The following is a 22,171-nucleotide window of genomic DNA, read 5'->3' on the forward strand; positions in this document are numbered from 1 at the left end:
ACCTATCACTTTCAGCTTAGGGTCTATGACTATCTTTATTTTGTTTTGCTTTGTTTTGTTTTGTTTTGGGCTTGGGTGTGGGAGAAAAGTGTCAGTGGATAAGGCTGAGTTCTTCTGGCCCAAACTAAAGGTTTAGGGCCAGTAGTTAGAGTGTTCTCCTAACAGGGCCAAGAGTACTCACTCAGCTCCTACCACTTAAAGATAAACTCATTTACAGCCACATCCAAATCCATTTAGGAATTCCCAACCCGCTCTCACTTCGGTTTCAGGGGCAATATAGAAAAGGCAATATAAATGAGAAGCTGTGCACAGCAAGGGCTTCAGAGGCTGACATCTAGATTTCAGTCCTTGGTTCAAAAGTTACTTTCTCTGAACCTCAATTTTCTAATTTATAAGATGAGAATCATAGTAGTGCCTACTCATAGAGTTACCGAGAATATTAAATGAGATAGTGAATAGAGAACTCTTAGAATAGTTCAGCAAAGTCTAGAATGCTGTAAATGCTATAGGATAAACATCCTGGTTTCTTCAATAAACAAATTACAAGTAATAAAAAATGGTGAGACATCCATTAAACTTACATTCTTAAAAGAGACTTAGGAGACACAGCAACCAAATGAAATGTGTGGACTTTGTTTGAATTCTGATTAAACAAACTAAATTTTCAAAGATTTTAAGACAATTTTGGAAACAAACATGGACTACAAATTTGATATGAAGGATTTTTAAGGTATAATATTTTTAGATATGATAAAAAGTGTTAAGGTTTTTTGTTGCTGTTTTAAGAGTACTTAAATGTCATACTAAAATGCTGTGGGATAAAATGATCTGACGACTGAAATTTCCTTTATAATAACTCAGATTTAGGGAAAGCAAGAGTGGAGAGTGGGGTTGGGGGGTATACGTAGAGTGGGAAAAGAATGGATGAAACATGGCTGGCTGCTGGCTGAAATGACTGTTGCAGCAATGTGATGACTATATGAGGACATATTGTATGATTCTCTGGACTTTTGTATATGATTAAAATTTTCCATAACAAAATGTTTCTAAATGAAAAAAAAGAGTAACAGTGTATATTTCATATAGGTGTTATGGGTATTAAATGAGATATGTAAAAGTGCAATACTGTCTGGTATACAGAAGGGATTTTGAAAAGTTTATTTCTCCTTTTATTTTCTCTTTTAAAATACACCTCCCCCACAACACACAGAAAAGTCACACACACACACACACACACACACACACACCAGGAGTCATCCAAAAACAGTCTTTGTGATGTTCTGCAAGGGTTGAATTGCCCTAGTAATGGTTTGTGAAAGACTTGGATCTTTTTTACATTGAAATCAAAGGCTGGTGACTTTAGACACACTTCAGGGTCCTGGAGCCTTGGGTACTGGACCTTCCTACTTTGGGAAAATAATCAACTCCTGAGCTCCGTAAACAATAACCAGTATAGAATAGAAAGCAGGATTCTCTGAGGAGAAGCCAGAGTCCCCAGCATGTGGGCAGCACCTGAAGCGTGACCCTCAGACTCAGGGAGGGACCAAGGCCTGTTGCAGGGCACCCAACTGCTGCTGCCTGATCACCAAAGGAGAAGAGGCTAAAATGAAACCAAATAACAGGAGGCAATCTGAACCCACTCCCCTAAAAAACTCCCATTTTTAAAAAGAAAACTTACCTGAGAAGGAGTTTCTACTCCCTGAAATTTATTGCTGTGGGTTTTATCTGTTCGCCTTTCTCCAAAATAATACAGGCTTTCCTACAAAAAAGGGTACAATCCAACCATGGTTCATCTGCACTCTTTCCTTCCTATATTAGGTATCCTTAGTGTTTCTACGCCCACCTTCTTTCCTAAAGTCAGTGACTTTGTTTGTTTGTTTGTTTGTTTTTTGGTAGAGTCTTGCTCTGTAACCCAGACTGGAGTACAGTGGCAGGATCTAAGCTCACTGCAACCTCTGCCTCCTGGGTTCAAGTGATTCTACTGTCTCAGCCTTCTGAGTAGCTGGGACTACAGGTGTGTACCACCATGCCCAGCTAATTTTTTGTATTTTTAGTAGAGATAGGGGTTTCACCATGTTGGCCAGGCTGCTCTCAAACTCCTGACCTCAAGAGATCCGCCTGCCTCAGCCTCCCAAAGTGCTGGGATTACAGGCGTGAGCCACCCGTGCCCAGCCACAGTGATCTTTGGGCAGAGGCTACTGAAAATAACAAAATTAGGACTTCTCTCATTCAAGGATTCATACATTCATAAAATTTTAGAGCTGGAAAGACCTTAGAAAGCATCTGGTCCAACTCTTCTTTCCATATTACAAATGACAACACTGAGACCAAAAGAAAACCAAGCAACCTGCCATGGAGATGCTGCAGCCAGTTAGAAGCAGCACAGGCCTGGAATACAGGTCCCTGGATTTCAGTCTAGGGCTCTGGATCAATGACTGTCAATGACTTTCAAAGCTTTTGTTTTTTAAGCTGCAATCCACATTAATAAACCTAGGAGACACGGAGACACACACACACACACACACACACACACACACACCCCCCCCCAAATATTTAAACCTTTTGATATTTTCTATTCTGCTCTATTCCATTTTATTTTTAAAAGATGTCAGTTACAACCCAGTAACTTTATTTTACAACTCACTGATAAATCATGATCCATAGCTTGAAAAACACCATCCTAGAACACCCATTTTCAAAATCTGTGTATCTCAAATGAGAGAAAGCAAAGGTGGTGGAATTGGAGTCTGGGCACTGTGTACAACCACCACCTCTTCCCTAGACTGTAGGCCAAACAACTCGAGCAGAGCTGCTGGAAATGGTAGCATCTCAGCAAGAAAATTGCAGAAAGAAAAATGACTGAGAACTCTGCTTTAAGTGCAAATAGCCCACCTTGTCTTATCAGAAATTTCTAGAGGTCACAGACTCCACATGTATTGACTAAGCAAAGATATTTACATTCAGAAGAGGCTTTGTTTTGAGTTGTGAAATGTTGCTTTTTATCTACCTAAGAGTTGTGAGGATGAGCAAGGCTCTTTGGAGAATTTATCTAATTAAGCTTGATACTATTCTCACGAGAAAGGAAGAAGTCATGGTACTGGCAGGAGTGAGAGCGGGGCCAGGTGAAGTGAGGGAAGCATTTTGATTACTGAATGTTTCTTTCTGTGTAACATGGCTTTACTCCCCTCACCTTAATCCTGCCCCATCAGGTCTTGTCTTTATTTAAAATGTTGATATTGTATACATCATAGATTTTTTGCATTAATTTTTATTAAAATATTGCATTAAAATTATTTATTTTAATTATTAAAATTTTTAGCATTCCCTTAAATTTTGCACCTCATTGACCTCACTCTACTCCTGGCCCAAAGAGATTCTGAAGTCAGCTACTAACTAGTGCACATTAAACAAGAAAGTATCGAAAACAGACTTTCTAAAGACTGCTTCTCTAATTACAATTTTACTAAGCACCATGACTAAAATAATCATCTTAACGTCCTACCAGCGATGTTTCAGAACTAGCAAACTGAATCATCATAAGACAAAGTTTGTAGAACATCTTTCATACCTCTGCGGTTAAAAATATTTCGAAGGCAATAAGGAGGGCACAAACCATAGTTCCGGTTCTTCCTAGAAAAGAAAAGAAGTTAGTTCAAGAACATACATGGTATAAAATTACACTCAGAAATATTCAAGGAGTGCATTTTAACTTGATTTTCTTTCTTTTTTTTGAGACAGGGTCTTGCTGTGTCACGCAGGCTGGAGTGCAGTGGCACAATCTTGGCTCATTGCAACCTCCACCTCACAGGTGAAAAATACGCAAATTACATTTACAGTAAAAATATCTTTCACCATCTCTCCACAAAAGGACACGATGAGGTTTTTACTAAATCTATAAGAAAGCAACAATTATGTCTTTTATAATTTTTTTTGGATAATAGTAAAAAAGAAAAATTCCCAACTCATTTAGTACATTAATATAACTGATTCCAAAATTGCACAAATACAGTAGAAGAAAAGATATTTTTACACCAGTCTCACATATAAATGTAGATTTAAAAATATACATATATTTTCAAAGTGAATTCAGCATTGTAGAAACACCATGTATCAACACCAAGTGCCGTTTCTCTTAAGGATGCAAGGATGTTTTTTCCAAGATGGCAGATTACAGGCTTTTAGCATGCCTCAGTCATTCGGAAATAGCAAGCAAGTACATAAAGACCAACTCTGTGAGCTTTAATTCAAGAAAGAAAATGGCAATTCCCCGGAATTATGAAGGACATCCCAGATCCTGGGGAGGACAATGCAGGCAAGCAGCCCTCAGGACAGCATTCGACTGATAAAAGTGAGTGAAGCCTCAGTATGTGGGAGAGGCAGACAGCATCCCTCTGTCTCACCTTTCCACTGGAGATCCACGCAACCCGGGCAGAGGAAGAGATTGTTTCTCCCAAGCCTTGGAGCTCATTTGAGGAGAGACTTGGAGACTTTGTGGGGGAACGACACAGGGAAACGCTGCCGGCATTTTCCCAAACTTGGACTGGGAGCAGGACAACACTGGGGAAATCTTCCCTATCTGGCCCCACCCATCTTGTGCCCCCAATCCCCCTACCCCTAGGGCTGAGGGAGCTCAGATTATTGTGTACTCAGGCAATCAGCCCATTGCCTGGGGCAACAGAGAGCTCCTCCCAATAGACAAGGATCAAGTACATAGCCAGCGGCACTGCCAACAGCCAGCTCTTACCCATGGCGCCATCTACTGGCTTGTCGGTCAAACCACACACCCAATATAAAACCTGCCGACGGAAGTGCATGGGGCTACAGAAGCAAAGCCGAAAGACCCTACCCAGCATGCTCTACAGTCACACCCCCTAGGGAGCAGGGAAAGGGAAAGAAGAAAAAAATAACAATAATATTATAGGAAAGGAAAGAAAAAGAAGAAATCCTACCCAAACAAAAATAATTACACAAGTTAGAAGTGCTAGCATCTCCAGATGAGAAGGACCCACGCAAGAATTCTGGCACCATGAGAAATCTGAATGTAGTGACACTACCAAAGGATCACACTAGCTCTCTGGCAATGCTTCCTACCAAAATGAAAACTCAGAAATGACAATAAGCAATTCAAAGCTTGGGTTGCAAGGAAGCTCAATGAGATTCAAGGTTGAAATCAACAAAAAGAAACTTCTACATCAATCCGGGAAATGAAGGAAGAGATAAACATCTTCATAAGAAAGCAATCAGAACTTTTGGAACTAAAAAATTCACTTAAGGAGTTTCAAAATACAACTGAAAGCTTTATCAATAGACTGGACAAAGTAGAAAACATAATTTCAGAGCTTGAAGACTGGTCTTTTGAACTAATCCAGTCAGACAAAAATAAAGAAAAAAGATTTTTTAAAAGTGAAGAAAGTCAGAAATATGAGATTATGTAAAGTGACCAAACCTACGAATTACTGGCATGCCCTAGAGAGAAAGAGAAAAAGAAAACAACCTGGAAAACATATTTGATGGAATAATTCAAGAAAATTTCTGGAATCTTGCTAGATAGACATCTAAGTACAATAAAGCCAGGTGGCACCTGTGAGATATTATAAAAAATGAACATTACCAAGGCATATACTCACCAGACTGTCCAAGGTCACTGTCAAAGAAAAGCCCTAAAGGCACTGGAGAAAAAGGCCAGATCACATACAAAGGTAGCCCCATCAGGATAACAGCCAAATCCAACAGCACATCAAAAAGTTCACAATCAAGTAAGCTTCATTCCAAGGATACAAGGTTCAGCATATGCAAACCAATAAATGTGATTCACCACACAAATAGAATTAAACAGAAACCACATGATCATCTCAATAGATGCAGAAAAAAAAGCTTTTGATAAAATTCAACATCTTTCTTGATTAAAAAAAAAAAAACACTCAAGAAACTAGGAATCAAAGGAACATACTTCAAAATAGAGCCATGGGCCAGGTGCAGTGGCTCACATCTGTAATCCCGGCACTTTGGGAGGCCAAGGCAGGCAGATCACTTGAGGTCAGGAGTTCAAGACCAGCCTGGCCAACATAGCGAAACTCCGTCTTTACTAAAAATACAAAAATTAGCCGGGCATGGTTGTGCACACCTGTAATCCCAGTGACTCAGAAGGCTGAGGCAGGAGAATCGCTTGAACCCAGGAGGCGGAGGTTGCAGTGACCGAGATTGCACCACTGCATTCCAGCCTGGGTGACAGAGCAAGGCTCCATCTCAAAAAACAAACAAAAAAACAGGCTGGGCGCGGTGGCTCATGCCTGTAATCCCAGCACTTTGGGAGGCTGAGGTAGGTGGATCACCTGAGGTCAGGAGTTCGAGAGCAGCCTGGCCAACTTGGTGAAACCCCATCTCTACTAAAAATATAAAAATTAGCTGGGCGTGGTGGCAGGTGCCTGTAATCCCAGCTACTTGGGAGGCTGAGGCAGGAGAATCACTTGAACCTGGGAGGTGGAGGTTGCAGTGAGCCAAGATTGCGCCATTGCACTCCAGCCTGGGCAACAAGAGTGAAACTCCATCTCAAAAAAAAAAAAAAAAAAAAAAAAAAGAAATCATTTCCTTTGCAGCATCATGGATGCAGCTGGAAGTCATTATCCTGAGCAAATTAATGCAGGAATAAAAAACCAAATACCATATGTTGTCACTCATAAGTGAAAGCTAAACAATGGGTGCTCATGGACACCAAGGTGGCAATAATGGACCCTGGGGAGTTCTAGAGGGGGCACAGCAGAAAAGGGCACAGGGTGAAAAACTAACTATTGGGTCCTGTGCTCAGTACCTGGGTGATGCAATCAATCACACCCCAAACCTCAGCATCACACAATATTACCAATAAACCTGCATATGTACTTCCAAATCTAAAAGTTAAATTATACCAAAAATCTAAGCTCAAAAAGGAAAAAAAAAGTCTTTTGCCCATTAAAAAACAAATAATAAAAAATACAAGAATCATCCTATATCAGAAATCTATATTAATGCAATTTATCATATTCATTGATTAAAGAAAACACACCTTACAATTATCTCAATTAATGCAGGAAAAAGCATTCACTAAAATTCAGCCTGCACCTGTGACTTTAAAAATTAACAACAACTAGGAAACTTCCTTAACTCAACAAAGAGAGTCTACCAAAATACCTACCAGGAACATCATATTAATGACATAATATTGACAGCATTTTCTTTAAAGCCTGGAATTAAACAAAAATGCCCTCTCTTCACTGCTTCCATTTAACAGTATACTGCAGAGCCTAACCAGTGTAGAAAGTCAGTGTAGTTAAGTAAATCTTTAGAATAACTCCTTAATCTAATGAGAGAATTCAGGAAGATTTCTAGATGCAGGCTCAACATAAACAAAGATTAATAGCTAAATCAAGGATGCAGGTTGAAATCTTTACAGTAATTACTAAAAATAGAAAAGGAGTATATGACTTCCAAGGTAATGACAGAGGGTGAGAAAGAAAGAATTATATTATTAAAATTCAATCGAACGAAAACAGAATGTCAGTAGGAAAATAGAAGAGTTAAATAAAATAGATGTACATAGAATGCTGTTCTCAACAAAGCATGATACATGTTCTTTTCAAATGTACAGAAAACATTTGACAATATCGACCAAATTCTGGGCCATTAAGCAGTCTAAACAAATTTCAAAGAACTAAAAAAGAAAAAAAATACATAGTATGTTCTGTGTCCACAACACAATATAATCAGAAATCAAAAATTTAAAGATAAGTACAAAATTCTCATATGTTTGGAAATAAGGAAGCATACTTCTACATAACTCATGGGTCAAAAAAAAAACAAGCACAAAGTTGGAAAATAGTTTGAACTAAGTAGAATAAAAACACTACAAATAAAAATTTATGGGACGAAGCTAAAGCAATTCTTAGAGGAAAACTTGTAGCCTTAAATGGTAAATAGAAAAGAGAGTGGTCGACACTCTAAGAATTATCCATGTCAAGAAGTCAGGAAAAGAACAAATTAACCCAAAGAGTATAGAAGAAAATTCTAAATATAATAGTAATTGATAAAATAAAAAATAAGTAAAAAATAGAGACCACCAATAAGGCCAAAAATTTGGTTCTTTTAAAAGACTAGTAAAATTGATAAATCCATGGTGAGACTAATCAAAAAAAAAAAGGGGAGAAGGCACCAAGAAAGCAATGTCAGGAATAAAAAAGGGAACACCTCTGCAGACACTAAAATGGTAAAATGATATTGTGAACAATTTGATGTCAAGACGTTTGCAAAGTTAGATTAAATAGACAAATGCTGGGAAAACTATAATCTACCAAAATGGACAAAAGAAATAAAATTATAAAAACATTCTATATAGGGAATTGAGCCATAATTTAAAGACTTCTCTCCAGAGAAAACTCTAGGCCAATGTGCGTTCACTGGTGAATTTCACTTTACACTTAAGAAGGAAAAAAATCAGCATGCATAAATTTACCCAGAGAATAAAAACAGAGAAAATGAAATCTAACTCATTTTACGAAGCCAAGATTTGAAAAAACTGTGAGAAAGGAAAATTATAACCAATCACCCAGATGACATGAATTTGAAAATCCTAAACAAAATATTAACAGACAGAATCTGGCAATTTAATAATAAAATAATTTAATAAGTATTTAACAAAATAATACAGCACAACTAAATTACATTTATTCCAGAAACATGTTGGTTTACCACTTAATCAATGTAATTAACCACATTTATTTATAGGATAAAGTAGAAAAATTATCATCTCAAAGATTCAGAAAAATCTTTAAGAATTCAACATCCATTCATGGTTTAAAAAAAAAAAAAACTCTTAGCAAGCTAAAGGAATTCCTTTTTTATTTTTTTTGTTTCGTTTTTTGAAACAGAGTCTTACTCTGTCTGTCATCCAGGCTGGAGAGCAGTGGTGCGATCTTGGCTCACTGCAACCTCTGCCTCCTGGTTTCAAGTGATTCTCGTGCCTCAGCCGGAGTAGCTGGCATTACAGGCATGTGCCACCACACCTGGCAAATTTTTGTATTTTTTAGTAGAGACAGGGTTTCACCATGTTGCCTAGGCTGGTCTTAAACTCCTGGCCTCAAGTGATCTGCCCCCACTGGGCCTCCCAAAGTGCTGGGATTACAGGTGTAAGCCATGGCGCCCAGCCAAGGAATTTCTTAATCGATAAATGGTAACTAATACACACACACACACATACACACACACATACACACACACACACACACACACACACACACACACACAGTCGTAAAGCAATTGGAGAGATGTTGAAAGCTTTTCCTTTGAGAATGGAACTGTATGTTGATGGCTGCTATTGCCACTTCTAATGCTACACTGTACTGAAGGTTCTAGCCAGTGCTAGGGGAGATAAATGACTGAAATGGAAAAAATACAATTTATTATTTTCATATGATGTAATCATGTACCATAAAATCCAAAAGAATCTATAGATAAATTAGTAGAACTAATAAGTGAGTTTAGGCTGGGCACGGTGGCTCAGGCCTGCAGTCCTAGCACTTTGGGAGGCGGAGGCTGAGGCTGGCAGATAACTTGAGCGCAGGAGTTTGAGACCAACCTGGGCAACATAGCGAAACCCCATCTCTACAAAAAAATGAAAAAATTAGCTGGGCATGGTGGCACCTGTCTGCAGTGCTAGCTACTCAAGAGGCTGATATAGGAGGATCACCTGAGCCCAGGGAGGTTGAGGCTGTAGTGAGCCATGATCATGCCACTACACTCCAGCCTGGGTGACAGAATGAGACCCTACCTCAAAAAAAAAAAAAAAAAAAAAAGTGAGTTTAGGAAAGTTGCTAATTGCAAGATTAATAAATAAAATGAACTGCATTTAAAATGATAAAAAACATTTAGAAAATAAACATTTTAAAGGGATATCATTTAAATAACCACAAAAAAAATCTAAGAATAAATCTCACCAAAAATATGTAAGCTTTCTATACAGAAAATGAGAAAGCACTGTAAAGAGAAATTGAAGAGGACCTAACTAAATGAGAGAATACCTCTGTTCATTGGTTGGATGAGTCAATATTGTAAAGATTCAATTCTCCCCAGTCTATAAATTCAATGCAATTCCAAATAAATTTCTATCCAGTGTGTGTAATTTGACTAGTTGATTCCCAAATTTATATGGAAATATAGATGACCTAAAATACCCAAACAATTGTGAAGAAAAAGAACAAGATGATGAGGACGTATTAGAAAGCTACAGTAAGATAGTTGTGCTATTGGCACACAGATGAAAAAATCAATGATCAGAATAGAAAGGTCAGAAACAGATTCATGTTCTTCAGGGTAGTAAAGAAATGAAAATCTTCTGAACCAGTGTGCTGGAATAACTGGATAGCCATACATGGGAAAAGATGAAATCTGATGCCTTCCTCACACCACACACATAAGTCAATTTTAAAAGGAATGAACCTTCTCAAAGAAAATATAGTAGTAAAGTGTCCTTTAAACTCAAGGAAAATTTTCTTAATCAGGACACAAAAACACAAACTTTATAAAGGGAAAGCATGATACATATGATAGTAATACAACTAAGAACTTCTGTTAACCAAAAGATACTCCTGAGAGACAGAAAAGGCAAATCACAGAGCAGAAAAGCTTTCTTGAAATACATTCATGACCAATAACAGAATTGAAATCAGAATACATAAAAAACTCCTACAATCAGGAGAAAAAAGATGAATAATCCAGGAGAAAAATGGTTAAGAAAATTAAAAAGTTCCTTTACAAAAAAGGATATCCAAATACTTAATAATCTTTAAAAAAACTTCCTCAATCTTATTAATAATTATAGAAATGCAAATGATCACCACCATAAGATGCCATCACACAAACACCCAAAGGCTAAAGATAAAAATACTCAGAATTGCAAGTATTGGGGAAGATATGGAATGCCTGAAGTCTACAATACCAGTGCAGTAAAAATTGGTACAACTGTTTTAGAAAACAGGTGACATTATCAAGTAAAGTTCAAGATTCATTACCCTAAGACAGAACAATTTTAGTCTGAGGTATACACTCAGCAAAAATGTGGCCACATGTGCAACAAGAAACGTGTATTTTTAAAAGCAGTATTATTGGGCTAGGCATGGTGGCTCATGCCTGTAATCCCAGCACTTTGGGAGGCAGAGGCAAGCACATCACTTGAGGTCAGGAATTTGAGACCAGCCGGGACAACATGGCAAAACTCCATCTCTACTAAAAATACAAAATTAGCTGGGTGTGGTGGTGGATGCCTGTAATCCCAGATACTCTGGAGGCTCAGGCACGAGAATTGCTTGAACCCAGAAGGCGGAGGTTGCAATGAACTGAGATCATGTCACTGCACTCCAGCCTGGGTGACAGAGTGAGACCTTATCTCAAAACAAAAAACAAAAAACATAATTTATCACAATAAAAATTGGAAACAACCCAAATGTAATAGAAAAAAAAAGAGATTCCCTTTTCAGTCACAATTTGTGTAGGAATGAATTTTTGAAAAGATGTGCAAAGACATGATGAAAAAAAGTATAAAATATTATTAAAGAATGAACAAGATGATTCACATGTACAACTCAATATCACAAAGTTGTCAGTTCTCTCAAGTTAATCTATAAATTCAATATAGTTCCAATAAAAATCCTAAAAGTGTTTTATTATGGCACTTCACAAAATGATTTTGAAATTGAATGTAATAATAAAGTTCCAAGAACAGCAAGACAATTGTGCCTTTATCAAACCACATTACAAAGCTACAATAATTACAAAAGTGTGGTAGAGAGAACTTAGGAACCGTTTTGAATATTTATAGACACTTGGTATATTACTGAGAGGGACTACAAATTAACAGAGAACAAAATAGCATGCAACTGATGGTGTTAGGACAATTGGCTATCTATATGAAAAAAACACTCCCCCCAACTTCCAATTAGATTAAAGACCCAAATATTGAAAATGGAACTTGAATATTTTTTAAGAAATGTGGAATATCTTTACTACATCAGTATAGGGGTGAATTTCATAAACATGACAGAAAAGCATGAAATATATACACACACATAGAAAAACAAATTTTACTATATTCAAAATTACAAACTTCTCTCTGGGCATGATGGCTCATGCCTGTAATCCCAGCACTTTGGGAGGCTGAGGTAGGTGGATCACTTGAGTCCAGGAGTTCGAGACCAGTCTGGGCAACACAGTGAGACCCTGTCTCTATAAAAAATACAAAAATTAGCCAGGCATGGTGATGCTCTCCTGTAGTCCCACTTACTCAGAGGGGCTGAGATGGGAGGATCACTTGAGCCCCGGGAGGTTCAGGCTGCAGTGAGCCGAGATCATGCCACTGCACTCCAGCCTGAGTGACAGACAGAGCGAGATCACGTCTCAAAACAAAACAAAAATTTACAAACTTTTGTACAACAAAATAAATCACAATCAAATTTAAAAGGCAACGTGGGGAGAATATAATTACAATACTAAGAAAAATTGGCATTCAGATTCTTTAAAGTACTCCTATAAATCAATATAAACTATTTTTACTATCATGATACTACTGGTAACCTGCAGGCAGCAACCAACCAGAAGACAGCAAAACTAATATGAATAAACACAAAAAAAGAGGCTGTTCTTGTACATACCAGCCGAATATTAGCCCTCTAAACAACCTTTAACAAAATCAACAAAATATTATGTGAACACAGAATAATGTAAACCCCCTCTCAGCAAAAAAGAAAAAAAGTCAAATTTGAAATGAATGTTTTCCTTCAAGCAAGGAATTAGCATTAGTTAATAGAAAACTGATGCTAACTTCTTTAATAATAACATTTTAGGTTGGGCAATGTGAAATGGCCATTTTTAAAACACAAGATGGTTAAAAACTGGTAATTTCAAATGATTCAACCTCTATATTGTTAACTATGGTATTGTAAATTGCCAGTTTATATACAACATTCCAATCTGTAGAGCTAAACACAGAACCTGTATATTAACTAATATACAGCTAAGCACAGAAACTGTATATTAACTAATGGGCTTGAAACTAGTCAATAAGACTAAAACTTGATTTTACTGAATTATATGTCAGTTTATGGTGTTATGTTTTCCTGGAATTTGATATAAAAATTGATTTGGAGCCCACTAAAAATGTAATTATTTATGTTTGTCAAAATTTGTGAAATATGCTTAGATGATTATTTAAAGCCTAAACCTGAATGAGAGAAAATCTAACTAAACTTAAATTGGTTGGATTTACAAACAGCTTTTTTTCCCCATTTTAACCCCACCAATGTCAATTTCTTCATATCATTACACTATAAAAATTCCAGTATAATTTTTGAAATAGCATCTCTGTTGGCTCCCTTAATCTAAAAGGTTCTCACAAAGTTTAAGAACAACTTTAAATATTACTGGAACAAAAACAGACATGTAGACCAATGGAAGAGAATAGAAAGCCCAGAAAAAAATCCATGCATTTATACTGAGCTGATGTTCAACAAACGTGCCAAGAATCCAAGATGTGGAAAGGACAGTCTCTTCAATAAACGATACTGGGGAAACTGAATATCCACTTGCAGAAGAATGAAATTGCAATCTATCTCACCCAATATACAAAAATCAACTCAAAGTAAATGCTTAACTGTGAAAAGTGAAATTGGAAAACTACTAGAAGAAAACATAGGTGAAAATCTTCTTGACATTGGTCTGGGCCAAGATATTTTTGGATATGACTGAAAAGCATAGGCAACAAAAGAAAAAGTAGACAAATGATACTGCATCAAACTAAAATGCTTTTGCACAGCAAAGGAAACATTTATAGAGTAAAGAGAGAACCTACAGAATGGGAGAAATATCTACAAAGCATACATTCGATAATAGGTTAACAGATTTTTTAAAAAAGGAACTCAGACAACCAATAGCAAGAGAACAAGTTACTTCTCTAGAAAATGGCCAAGGAACCTGAAAAGATATTTCCCAACAGAAGACACACAAATGGCCAAGAGGTATAATGAGAAAATGTTAAACATCATTAATCATCAGGGAAAAGCAAATTAAAACCACAATGAGATATCCTCACACCTGTTAGGATGGTCATTAACAAAAAGACAAAAGAAGAGTTGGTGAGGATGAAGAGAAAAGGGAACCCCCTTGTACACTGTTGGTGTGAATGTAAATTAGTAGTTATTATAGAAAACAGCACTGAGATTCCTCAAAAAACCAAAAATAGAACTACCATATGATTTGGAGATTCTACTTCTGGGTATATATCCAAAGGAAATGAAATCTGCACTCCCGTGTTCACTGCAGCATTATTCGTAATACCCAAGCTATGGAGTCAATCTAAATGTCATCTATGGATGAATGGATAAAGAATATGTGGTATATATAAATAAAGGCATACAATTCAGCCTTAGAGGATATCCTGTCACTTGAGATAATATGGATGAACCTGGAGAACATTATGCTAAGTGAAATAAGCCAAGCATAGAAAGACAAATACTGCATGTCTCGCTTATTTGTGGAATCTAAAAAAGTCAAATTCATAGAAGCAGAGAGTAGAATGGTGGTTACCAGGGGCTGGGGGACAAAACTGGTGGGATTGTGAAGATGTTGGTTTTCACTTTATTATTATTGTTATTTTTTTAGATGGAGTTTTGTTCTTGTTGCTCAGGCTGAGATCGCAATGGTGCGATCTCAGCTCACCGCAACCTCTGCCTCCCAGGTTCAAGCGATTCTTCTGCCTCAGCCTCCGAGTAGCTGGGATTACAGGTGCATGCCACCACACCCGGCTAATGTTTTGTATTTTTAGTACAGATGGGGCTTCACCATGTGATCCACCTGCCTCAGCCTCCCAAAGTGCTGGGATTACAGGTGTGAGCCACTGTGCCCAGCCTGAGATGTTGATTAAAGGATGCAAAATTTCAGTTAGACAGGAAGAATAAGTTCAGGAAATTTATTGTACAACATAGTGACCACAGTTAATAATAATTTATACTTGAAAATTGCTGAGACAGTAGATTTTAAATGTTCTCACACAAAAATATGTGGAGTAATGCATATGTTAATTAGCTTGATTTAGCCATTTCACAATGTTTACGTATATCAAAACATCATGTTGTACATCATGTTGTACACCATAAATATATTGATTTTTTATTTGTTAATTTAAAAATAAAAAAGATTAGCCTTAAATAAAATAAAAGTACTCTGATATTCTAAAATTAAAGACTGTTTGTATTTTGAGAGATATAAACTGGCAAAGCAAAAATAAAGAAATCCAAATACTAGGAAAACAAGGGAAAATATGCTCAACCTTCCTTAGTTCTTTTTTCCTACTTTCTTCCCTTCCTTACCCTCTCCCTATCTCCTACGCTTCCTCCTCTCCTCTTTCCTTTCTCCTTTCCTTCTTTCAGTCTTGGAGCTAATATTTTAAAATGCTAACAATTATTAATACATATTAATAGCAATACGTATCTTGTTCTTGTACTTTACCTATATTTACATGTCTTTAGAAAGGGAAAAATAAAAAGGAAAATGTTATTACCTTTGCCTCCTTTACAGTGAATCGCTATGATGTTTTCAAGATCTTGAGCCATCCACTCATTTACTTCCTTGGTGAAAACCACCATCTCACTGATTTCAAGTTGAAGATTTTTAGTTAAAATATTTTCAAAAAACCAAGCCCAATATATTTAGCCCTCTTCTGATAGTCAACTTAGCATAAAACTTACTGTAGAGTGGGGACATTATGATCATCAATCATGATTCTACTGACCCTATTATGGAAGTACTTAGGATCATAAGCTCTTTCACCTAAAATAAATAATATGTATGTCATATCTCTACAGGGAATAACATGATAAATGATGAAGTTATGAATAAGTTAACATATCTTATTAGAATTCCTTCTCTATCTCCAAAAAGAGCTTTCCAAGTTGCTCCTGCCGCTCTAAAATAAACGCAAGCGTTTCAAAAACGTAAGGATGGTAGTGGTTTATCCATCTCATGTAACCTAAACTCAACTTATTTTTGTTTAATAGGTATAATTTTTAACTTTCTAGCAGACTATTCATTATATTATTGCAGGGTAGTTAGAAACCACACAAGAGGCAAATGTAGCTGACCAAAATGTTTTCCCCCTGAAAATGTCTATTGAGTATACAGGTAGAGGAAGAAATCAAGAGAGACAGGGTATTAAACTGGGTTACAACCTATTTTCTACAGAGTTTTTTGCTTTTTTCCCATCTAGAGCCTTGCTCTCATCACATGCCACTGCTGATGGGTCAGAAGACTCATTTGTTAAATTGTCTGTGTCCTCATAACACAATCTGGCAGGAAAAGCAGAAAGATTTTCCTAAACCTAATATCGCTAGAACAGATCTTCCCTAAAATGGTTTGCTTCCACTCCAGCCTCACTGCTCCTGCCAAAGCCACATCCTTCATAGGGTACTTTGTGCTGCTGCGCTAACTCCTTCTACTAAATGGGGCCAGTCCAAGATAGGGATTTTTAAATTCATTCCTTGCCACCACCAAATACTTATGATTAAATGCAATCTAAAAAACAAAATCATCTTCTTATGTGCAGTAATCTGTTTTCTATCTACAGTAGCAAAATATAGAGTAATGTACATACTGCATAGATTGTAGACTCGATAGTGGTTTGGATGTTTCTTATCTAGAAACCGCGCAACTTCCTAAAAAAGACAAACACATATCTTACATATTTACATGGCACCAACATAAGCTATTTCCTAGGGTGAACCAAAAATGGTTATTACTTTCATTAATTTGTCTCTCACTAGCATCTTCTAGGGGAGATTCAGGGAATAAGAGGGTATGCAAATTTCAACTTCTAATCCACTGTGATTTTTCAAATAGTCCACAAAGTGTGTTTGGCTACTCCGATGAGTCTCTATTGTAAATACACACTGTTTAAAGCTATCAGATAAGTAAATTAGCTGGTTAACTAATTTTAAGTAATTTGTTCTAAATCATTAATTCACAGTTAATATGGTTCTTGTTTAAATCTAATTCATATTGGTTCTTATTTAATTCTGAATAGATACATCTTTAGAGAGTGATCTGCATATTACAGTCTATCTAAGCACTATGTAAACAAATGAATGCAAAAAGTATATAGTATGATTGTGTGTATGTGTGATAGAAAAAGATAAACATATCAAATTTTAAATAACTGGTAACAATATGGAGACTTTTTTGGCTCATTTGTTCTCTTCATTTTTTTAAATGAAGATATATGTGTACCTATAAGTGTGTATATATATATATGTATATATGTATAACCTTTAAAATGAAAAACAAATAGTAGTTATTATTTAAAATACAATCAATACCACTATAAGAATCCAACTTTCAGTAAATATATCTTTCTGAAACATACACACACACGTACATATCTCTGTGCAACAACAAAAATGACACAAAATTTCAAAACTGATTAGTATGGTACCCTCAGAGCAATGTTTACTGGCTTAATATTGAGAAAAATAAAATGAAGGTATCAAAGTCATCCATTTATTAAACTGGCTATCTCTGTTAGGAGGAAATAATAAGTCAAAAAGATGAACACTCTGAATCTGCATAGTGAGGGAGGCAAGGATAAATAGTTTTATATACTTCAGAATTCATGGAATTTCTTATATAAAATCCATACGGGTTTAGAAATCACATATAAAAACCATAAATATCTATGAGAAATTTAAGCAAATTTTAATCAATTCTTTGGATGAGGAAGAACTAAAGGTGTTGAATCAATGGACGATCAATAGGCTTAGGTTTGACTTCATAAAAATCTGAAATTTCTGCTTAAAAATGCTATTAATGAATAACAGGGGAAATGATTTTTCAGAAAAATTGACTGAATGGGGACTATGCCTAGTATGATAAATTAATAATTCATTAACAACAACTTAAATATTACTCACCTTACAGATAAATGGGACAAGGACATAAACAATCCGTAAAAGAGAAAATCTAACTGATTAACAACCTAGGTAAACATTCAGTGTCACCAATAACGAAGTCAAAACAACAATGAAATGCCATTTGCACCCATGAAATTAGCCCTTTCTCTTTTAATGAGAAAATCCAATGCTGGCAAAATAAGGCATGAAATTTAAAACTTTGATTTATTGTTGATACAAGAATACAAATGCTCTTGGATTTGGCAATATATATTAAGAACCCTAAAAATATTCATACTCTTAGCTAGGTAATTTCACTCCTAGCAATCTATACAGAAAAAGCCTTATGCGCAAAGATGTCTGTTGCTGTATTATTGATTATAGTGACACTTAAATGTCCAACATTAGAGGTTAATCATAGCACTAATGAAATATCATGCAACCATTAGAATACTGTCCTGTCCTTCATATTTTATTTTATTTATTTTATTTTATTTTATTTTGAGATGGAGTTTCACTCTTGTTGCCCAGGCTGGAGTGCAATGGTGCGATATCAGCTCACTGAAACCTCTGCCTCTCAGGTTCAAGCAATTCTCCAGCCTCAGCCTTCTGAGTAGCTGGGATTACAGGTGCCTGCCACCACGCCTGGATAATTTTTTGTATTTTTAGTAGAGACGGGGTTTCACCATGCTGGCCAGGCTGGTTTTGAACTCCTGACCTCAGGTGATCCACCCTCCTTGGCCTCCCAAAGTGCTGGAATTACAGGTGTGAGCCACTGCGCCCATCTCTGTCCTTCATTCTCTCAACAAGTAAGTATCTCACACTGGTAATTTATGTGCAGCCTTCCTTAGTATACATATATAGAAAAACAGTCAATATTTGCTTTTTCATGGGAAAACAAATATACCTGGACAGTTAAGCTTTAGGGATTTTTCCAAATCCACTTCCTAGTTTTCTCAATGTCTAAAAAATGATATATATATGTGTATATATATATTTTTATAATTTTTATAATCATATATATATATATAGCAACTCAACATTTAGATGATTTACTGCTATGTTTTCTGATCTAAGTAGTTTACCAAAGACTCCAAGTACCTCTTATCCAAATTAGGTGAAAAAGGACATAAAGAATCTAGAAAAAAATTCAACTCTGCCAAGAATCTACATTTTTCTGGTCACAATCTGTCACCAGATGGACAGTTTCTGTTTTCAGCCAGAATAAAGCACATTCAATTCTACCAAGAACAGAAATTAAAAGATGGCTAAGAAGATTGTAGGAATGTAGGTAATTGTATACCTGATTTTTCTCAATAGCTCAGCCTTTGCATGGGCTTACTAAGTTTATAATTTCTGAAACTCTTCCTTGTGATGCGAAAGTAGAAAATGCTGTCTCCTCTTTGAAAGCCTCTTGCAGCAACCTCCACCTTCGGGTTTTCCTAAATCTACCACACTCTTCTCTCTGCCTATCTTAGCACATTCCTCGATTTGGAGGCAAAGGTATACCTTCCGTACTTGCATGAGGTGGTAGCAGTGGCCAAACTTGTTGATGCTTCCACCATAGTGCTTGTTTCTCCACTAACTCTATGGGTCCTGCATCTCTAAAGTTTTTACTACTTCAAGGCAGCATCTGACATTTCTCCACTAGCAAATTTACCACTTATGAAATTGTAATGTCTGCTTTGCTTATTCGCTGTTGTTCAAAATGTAACCCTGCAACTTTATTCACTTTTAAGAATAAAGGGGAATCACATGACTGTTTAGCATCCTCTCAGGAGTTAAGTATGCCTGGATTTGAATCTTCTCCCTTTTAGTCAACCTTGATTTAATATACTTTGTAGATGCTTCTCAAATGTGACAGAGACACTCCCAGTGCAGGACATGCTGTTATCACTGAACATGCAATCACTGAAGGGCTCCATGGCCTGATTCCCAGCCTGCCCAGGTAGCTGAACTAGTAGCTTAGGTTTGGGGCTGCACTCTGGCAAAGATTAAAGACTAAATATTAATATGGATGGTAGATTTGCTTTTTGGGTGGTTTATGATTTGTGGAATTTATTAAAACACATGATTACCTCCTTTTGGGATACTCTGATTAAAAATGGTAAAGGAATCAATGACTTATTAGTACTTTGTCAATGCCCCAAGGAGATTAACAGTTGAGATAACAGTTTAATAACTGATAGAAACCGAGAGTCTAGAGATCACCCCAGAAAAAAATAGTAATGTCTTTGTTTTGATTTACATGCCAAAATTTTTTGGCTTTTTAAAAACACCCCAGCTAATATTAAGTGTTGCCAAATTTATATTAGTCACCACCAAATCTACTAAAAGAAAATGGGCTCAATTTAGACATGCTATAATTAACTCACAGTTATTAACTTAACTTGCTTTAAAAAGCAATATTAGCAATCGAGATGTTTTCCCCATAAAGATGGAATTTGGAAATTTGGGGATGGCTGCCCTCAAGTGCCATGACCATCCAGTGGACCCTGGTCACATTACTCCGTGACTGTGCCCATTAGGAGCGACAGAAAGTACTTTCCACCTCAAATAAATAGTTTGAAACAATTTTCAAAATTGGCCAAGGGAGTGGTAGAGTCATGTCTTAGCCGTAAACAGCATAACCTGGGTGAGATGTGGTTCAGACCCTTCTCTTCAAGGTCTTTAGGTATTTACAAATGTATTTTTATACAATTGCTGAAGTCTTGAGTCTCTGACTATATAGTAGTTATTTCTTGTGAACTATCTGCATGTATAAAAATGCTTCCCTGCCTGAGAATAAGGTGGAATAATTCCATCAATGGTCTCAATTCTTCAACTTTTCCTGAATCCAAGCCCTCACATTTCACCTCATAGTGCCCTTTCCCTCTAATTTTGTGTTCCATTATGTGAGTTGATTTGGTCACTGGGATGCCACAAAGGAGAAGCTTGCAAAAGCATTTGTAAGATTCCACTCTAGCTCTTTCCTTTTGCCATTACCTTGAAACATACCCATCATATTCATCCTGATGGAGGATGAAGATGAGTTGAGCAGATAGGAGTTACCCAAGACACCTAAGCTAAGGTAATTGTAGACCAGCTGATAAAGACATTTCAAGGAAAGAAAACTACATATCCCTCATGAACACAGATGAAAAGTTCTAAATAAAATATTAGCAAATAGAATCTAGTGATATATAAGAAAGATAATACATTAAGACCAAAAGGAGTTTATTCCAAAAATAAAAAAGGTTGGTTTAATGTTTGAAAATCTCATTAATGGAATAACAGAAAAACATTTTGATTATCTTGATAGATGCAGAAAAAATATCTGATATATTCAACACCAATTCATGATTCAAAACTTTTAGCGAACTAGAAATAAAATGGACTGTCTTAATCTAGTAAAGAATGACTACAAAAGCCTATAGCAAACATCATTTCAAATAGTGAAGCATGAAATTCTTTCCACCTGGGTTTGGGAACAGGGCAAGGCTGCCTCCTCTTACCATTTCTATTCAATATTACCGTGAAAGTCCTAGATAATTCAATAAAGAAAGAAAAAAGTATAAAAAGTGGGAAGAAAGTGGTAACTTTATATGATTGTATACATTTTAAAAATCCCAGGGAATCTACACATTCATTATTAAAATGAATATGTGAATTTATGAAGGATGCTAGATGTAAAGTCAACATACAAGGCCAGGAGTGGTGGCTCACACCTGTAATCCCAGCACTTTGGGAGGCTGAGGTGGGAGGGTTGCTTGAATCCAGGAGTTCAAGACCAGCTTGGGTCAGTGAGACCAGAGAGACTCCTTCTCTACAAAAATTAATTTAAAAAATTAGCCAAGTATGGTGATGCCTGCTTGTAGTCCCAGCTACGTGGGAGACTGAGGTGGGAGAAATGCTTGAGCCCAGGTGCCACTGCACTCCAGCCTGTGGTGACAGAGCAAGGCCCTGTCTTAAGACAAACAAACAAAAGTCAATATACAAAAATTAGTTATGTTCCTACATACCAATAGCAAATATTTAGAAAATGAAGATCTTCAAATATCATTTAAAATAGCACAAAAACTTAACTACATAGAAATAAAACTAACAAAACGTGTAAAACCTGTACACTACAAAACATTGCTAAAAGAAATCAAATAAGACATCTGTAGAGAGATGTATTATGTTCATGAGTTGAAAATCTCAATATTTTTAGATGTCACTTCTCTCCAAATTAA

The 22,171-nt window shown here is 36.3% G+C and overlaps 1 protein-coding gene across 1 annotated transcript in view; it reads right to left on the reverse strand.

Annotated features, from left to right (window-relative positions):
* The window catches only part of TPTE2 (transmembrane phosphoinositide 3-phosphatase and tensin homolog 2), a 130,327-nt gene that overhangs the window by 12,829 nt on the left and 95,327 nt on the right, over nucleotides 1-22,171 (reverse strand). Inside the window, 5 exon segments of the mRNA XM_054529366.2 lie at nucleotides 1,679-1,759; nucleotides 3,569-3,630; nucleotides 15,578-15,666; nucleotides 15,765-15,846; nucleotides 16,667-16,727. Of these exon segments, the coding sequence (XP_054385341.2) occupies nucleotides 1,679-1,759; nucleotides 3,569-3,630; nucleotides 15,578-15,666; nucleotides 15,765-15,846; nucleotides 16,667-16,727 (375 nt within the window).

The sequence above is a fragment of the Pongo abelii genome, chromosome 14, assembly GCF_028885655.2.
Source record: "Pongo abelii isolate AG06213 chromosome 14, NHGRI_mPonAbe1-v2.0_pri, whole genome shotgun sequence".
NCBI lineage: Eukaryota > Metazoa > Chordata > Mammalia > Primates > Hominidae > Pongo > Pongo abelii.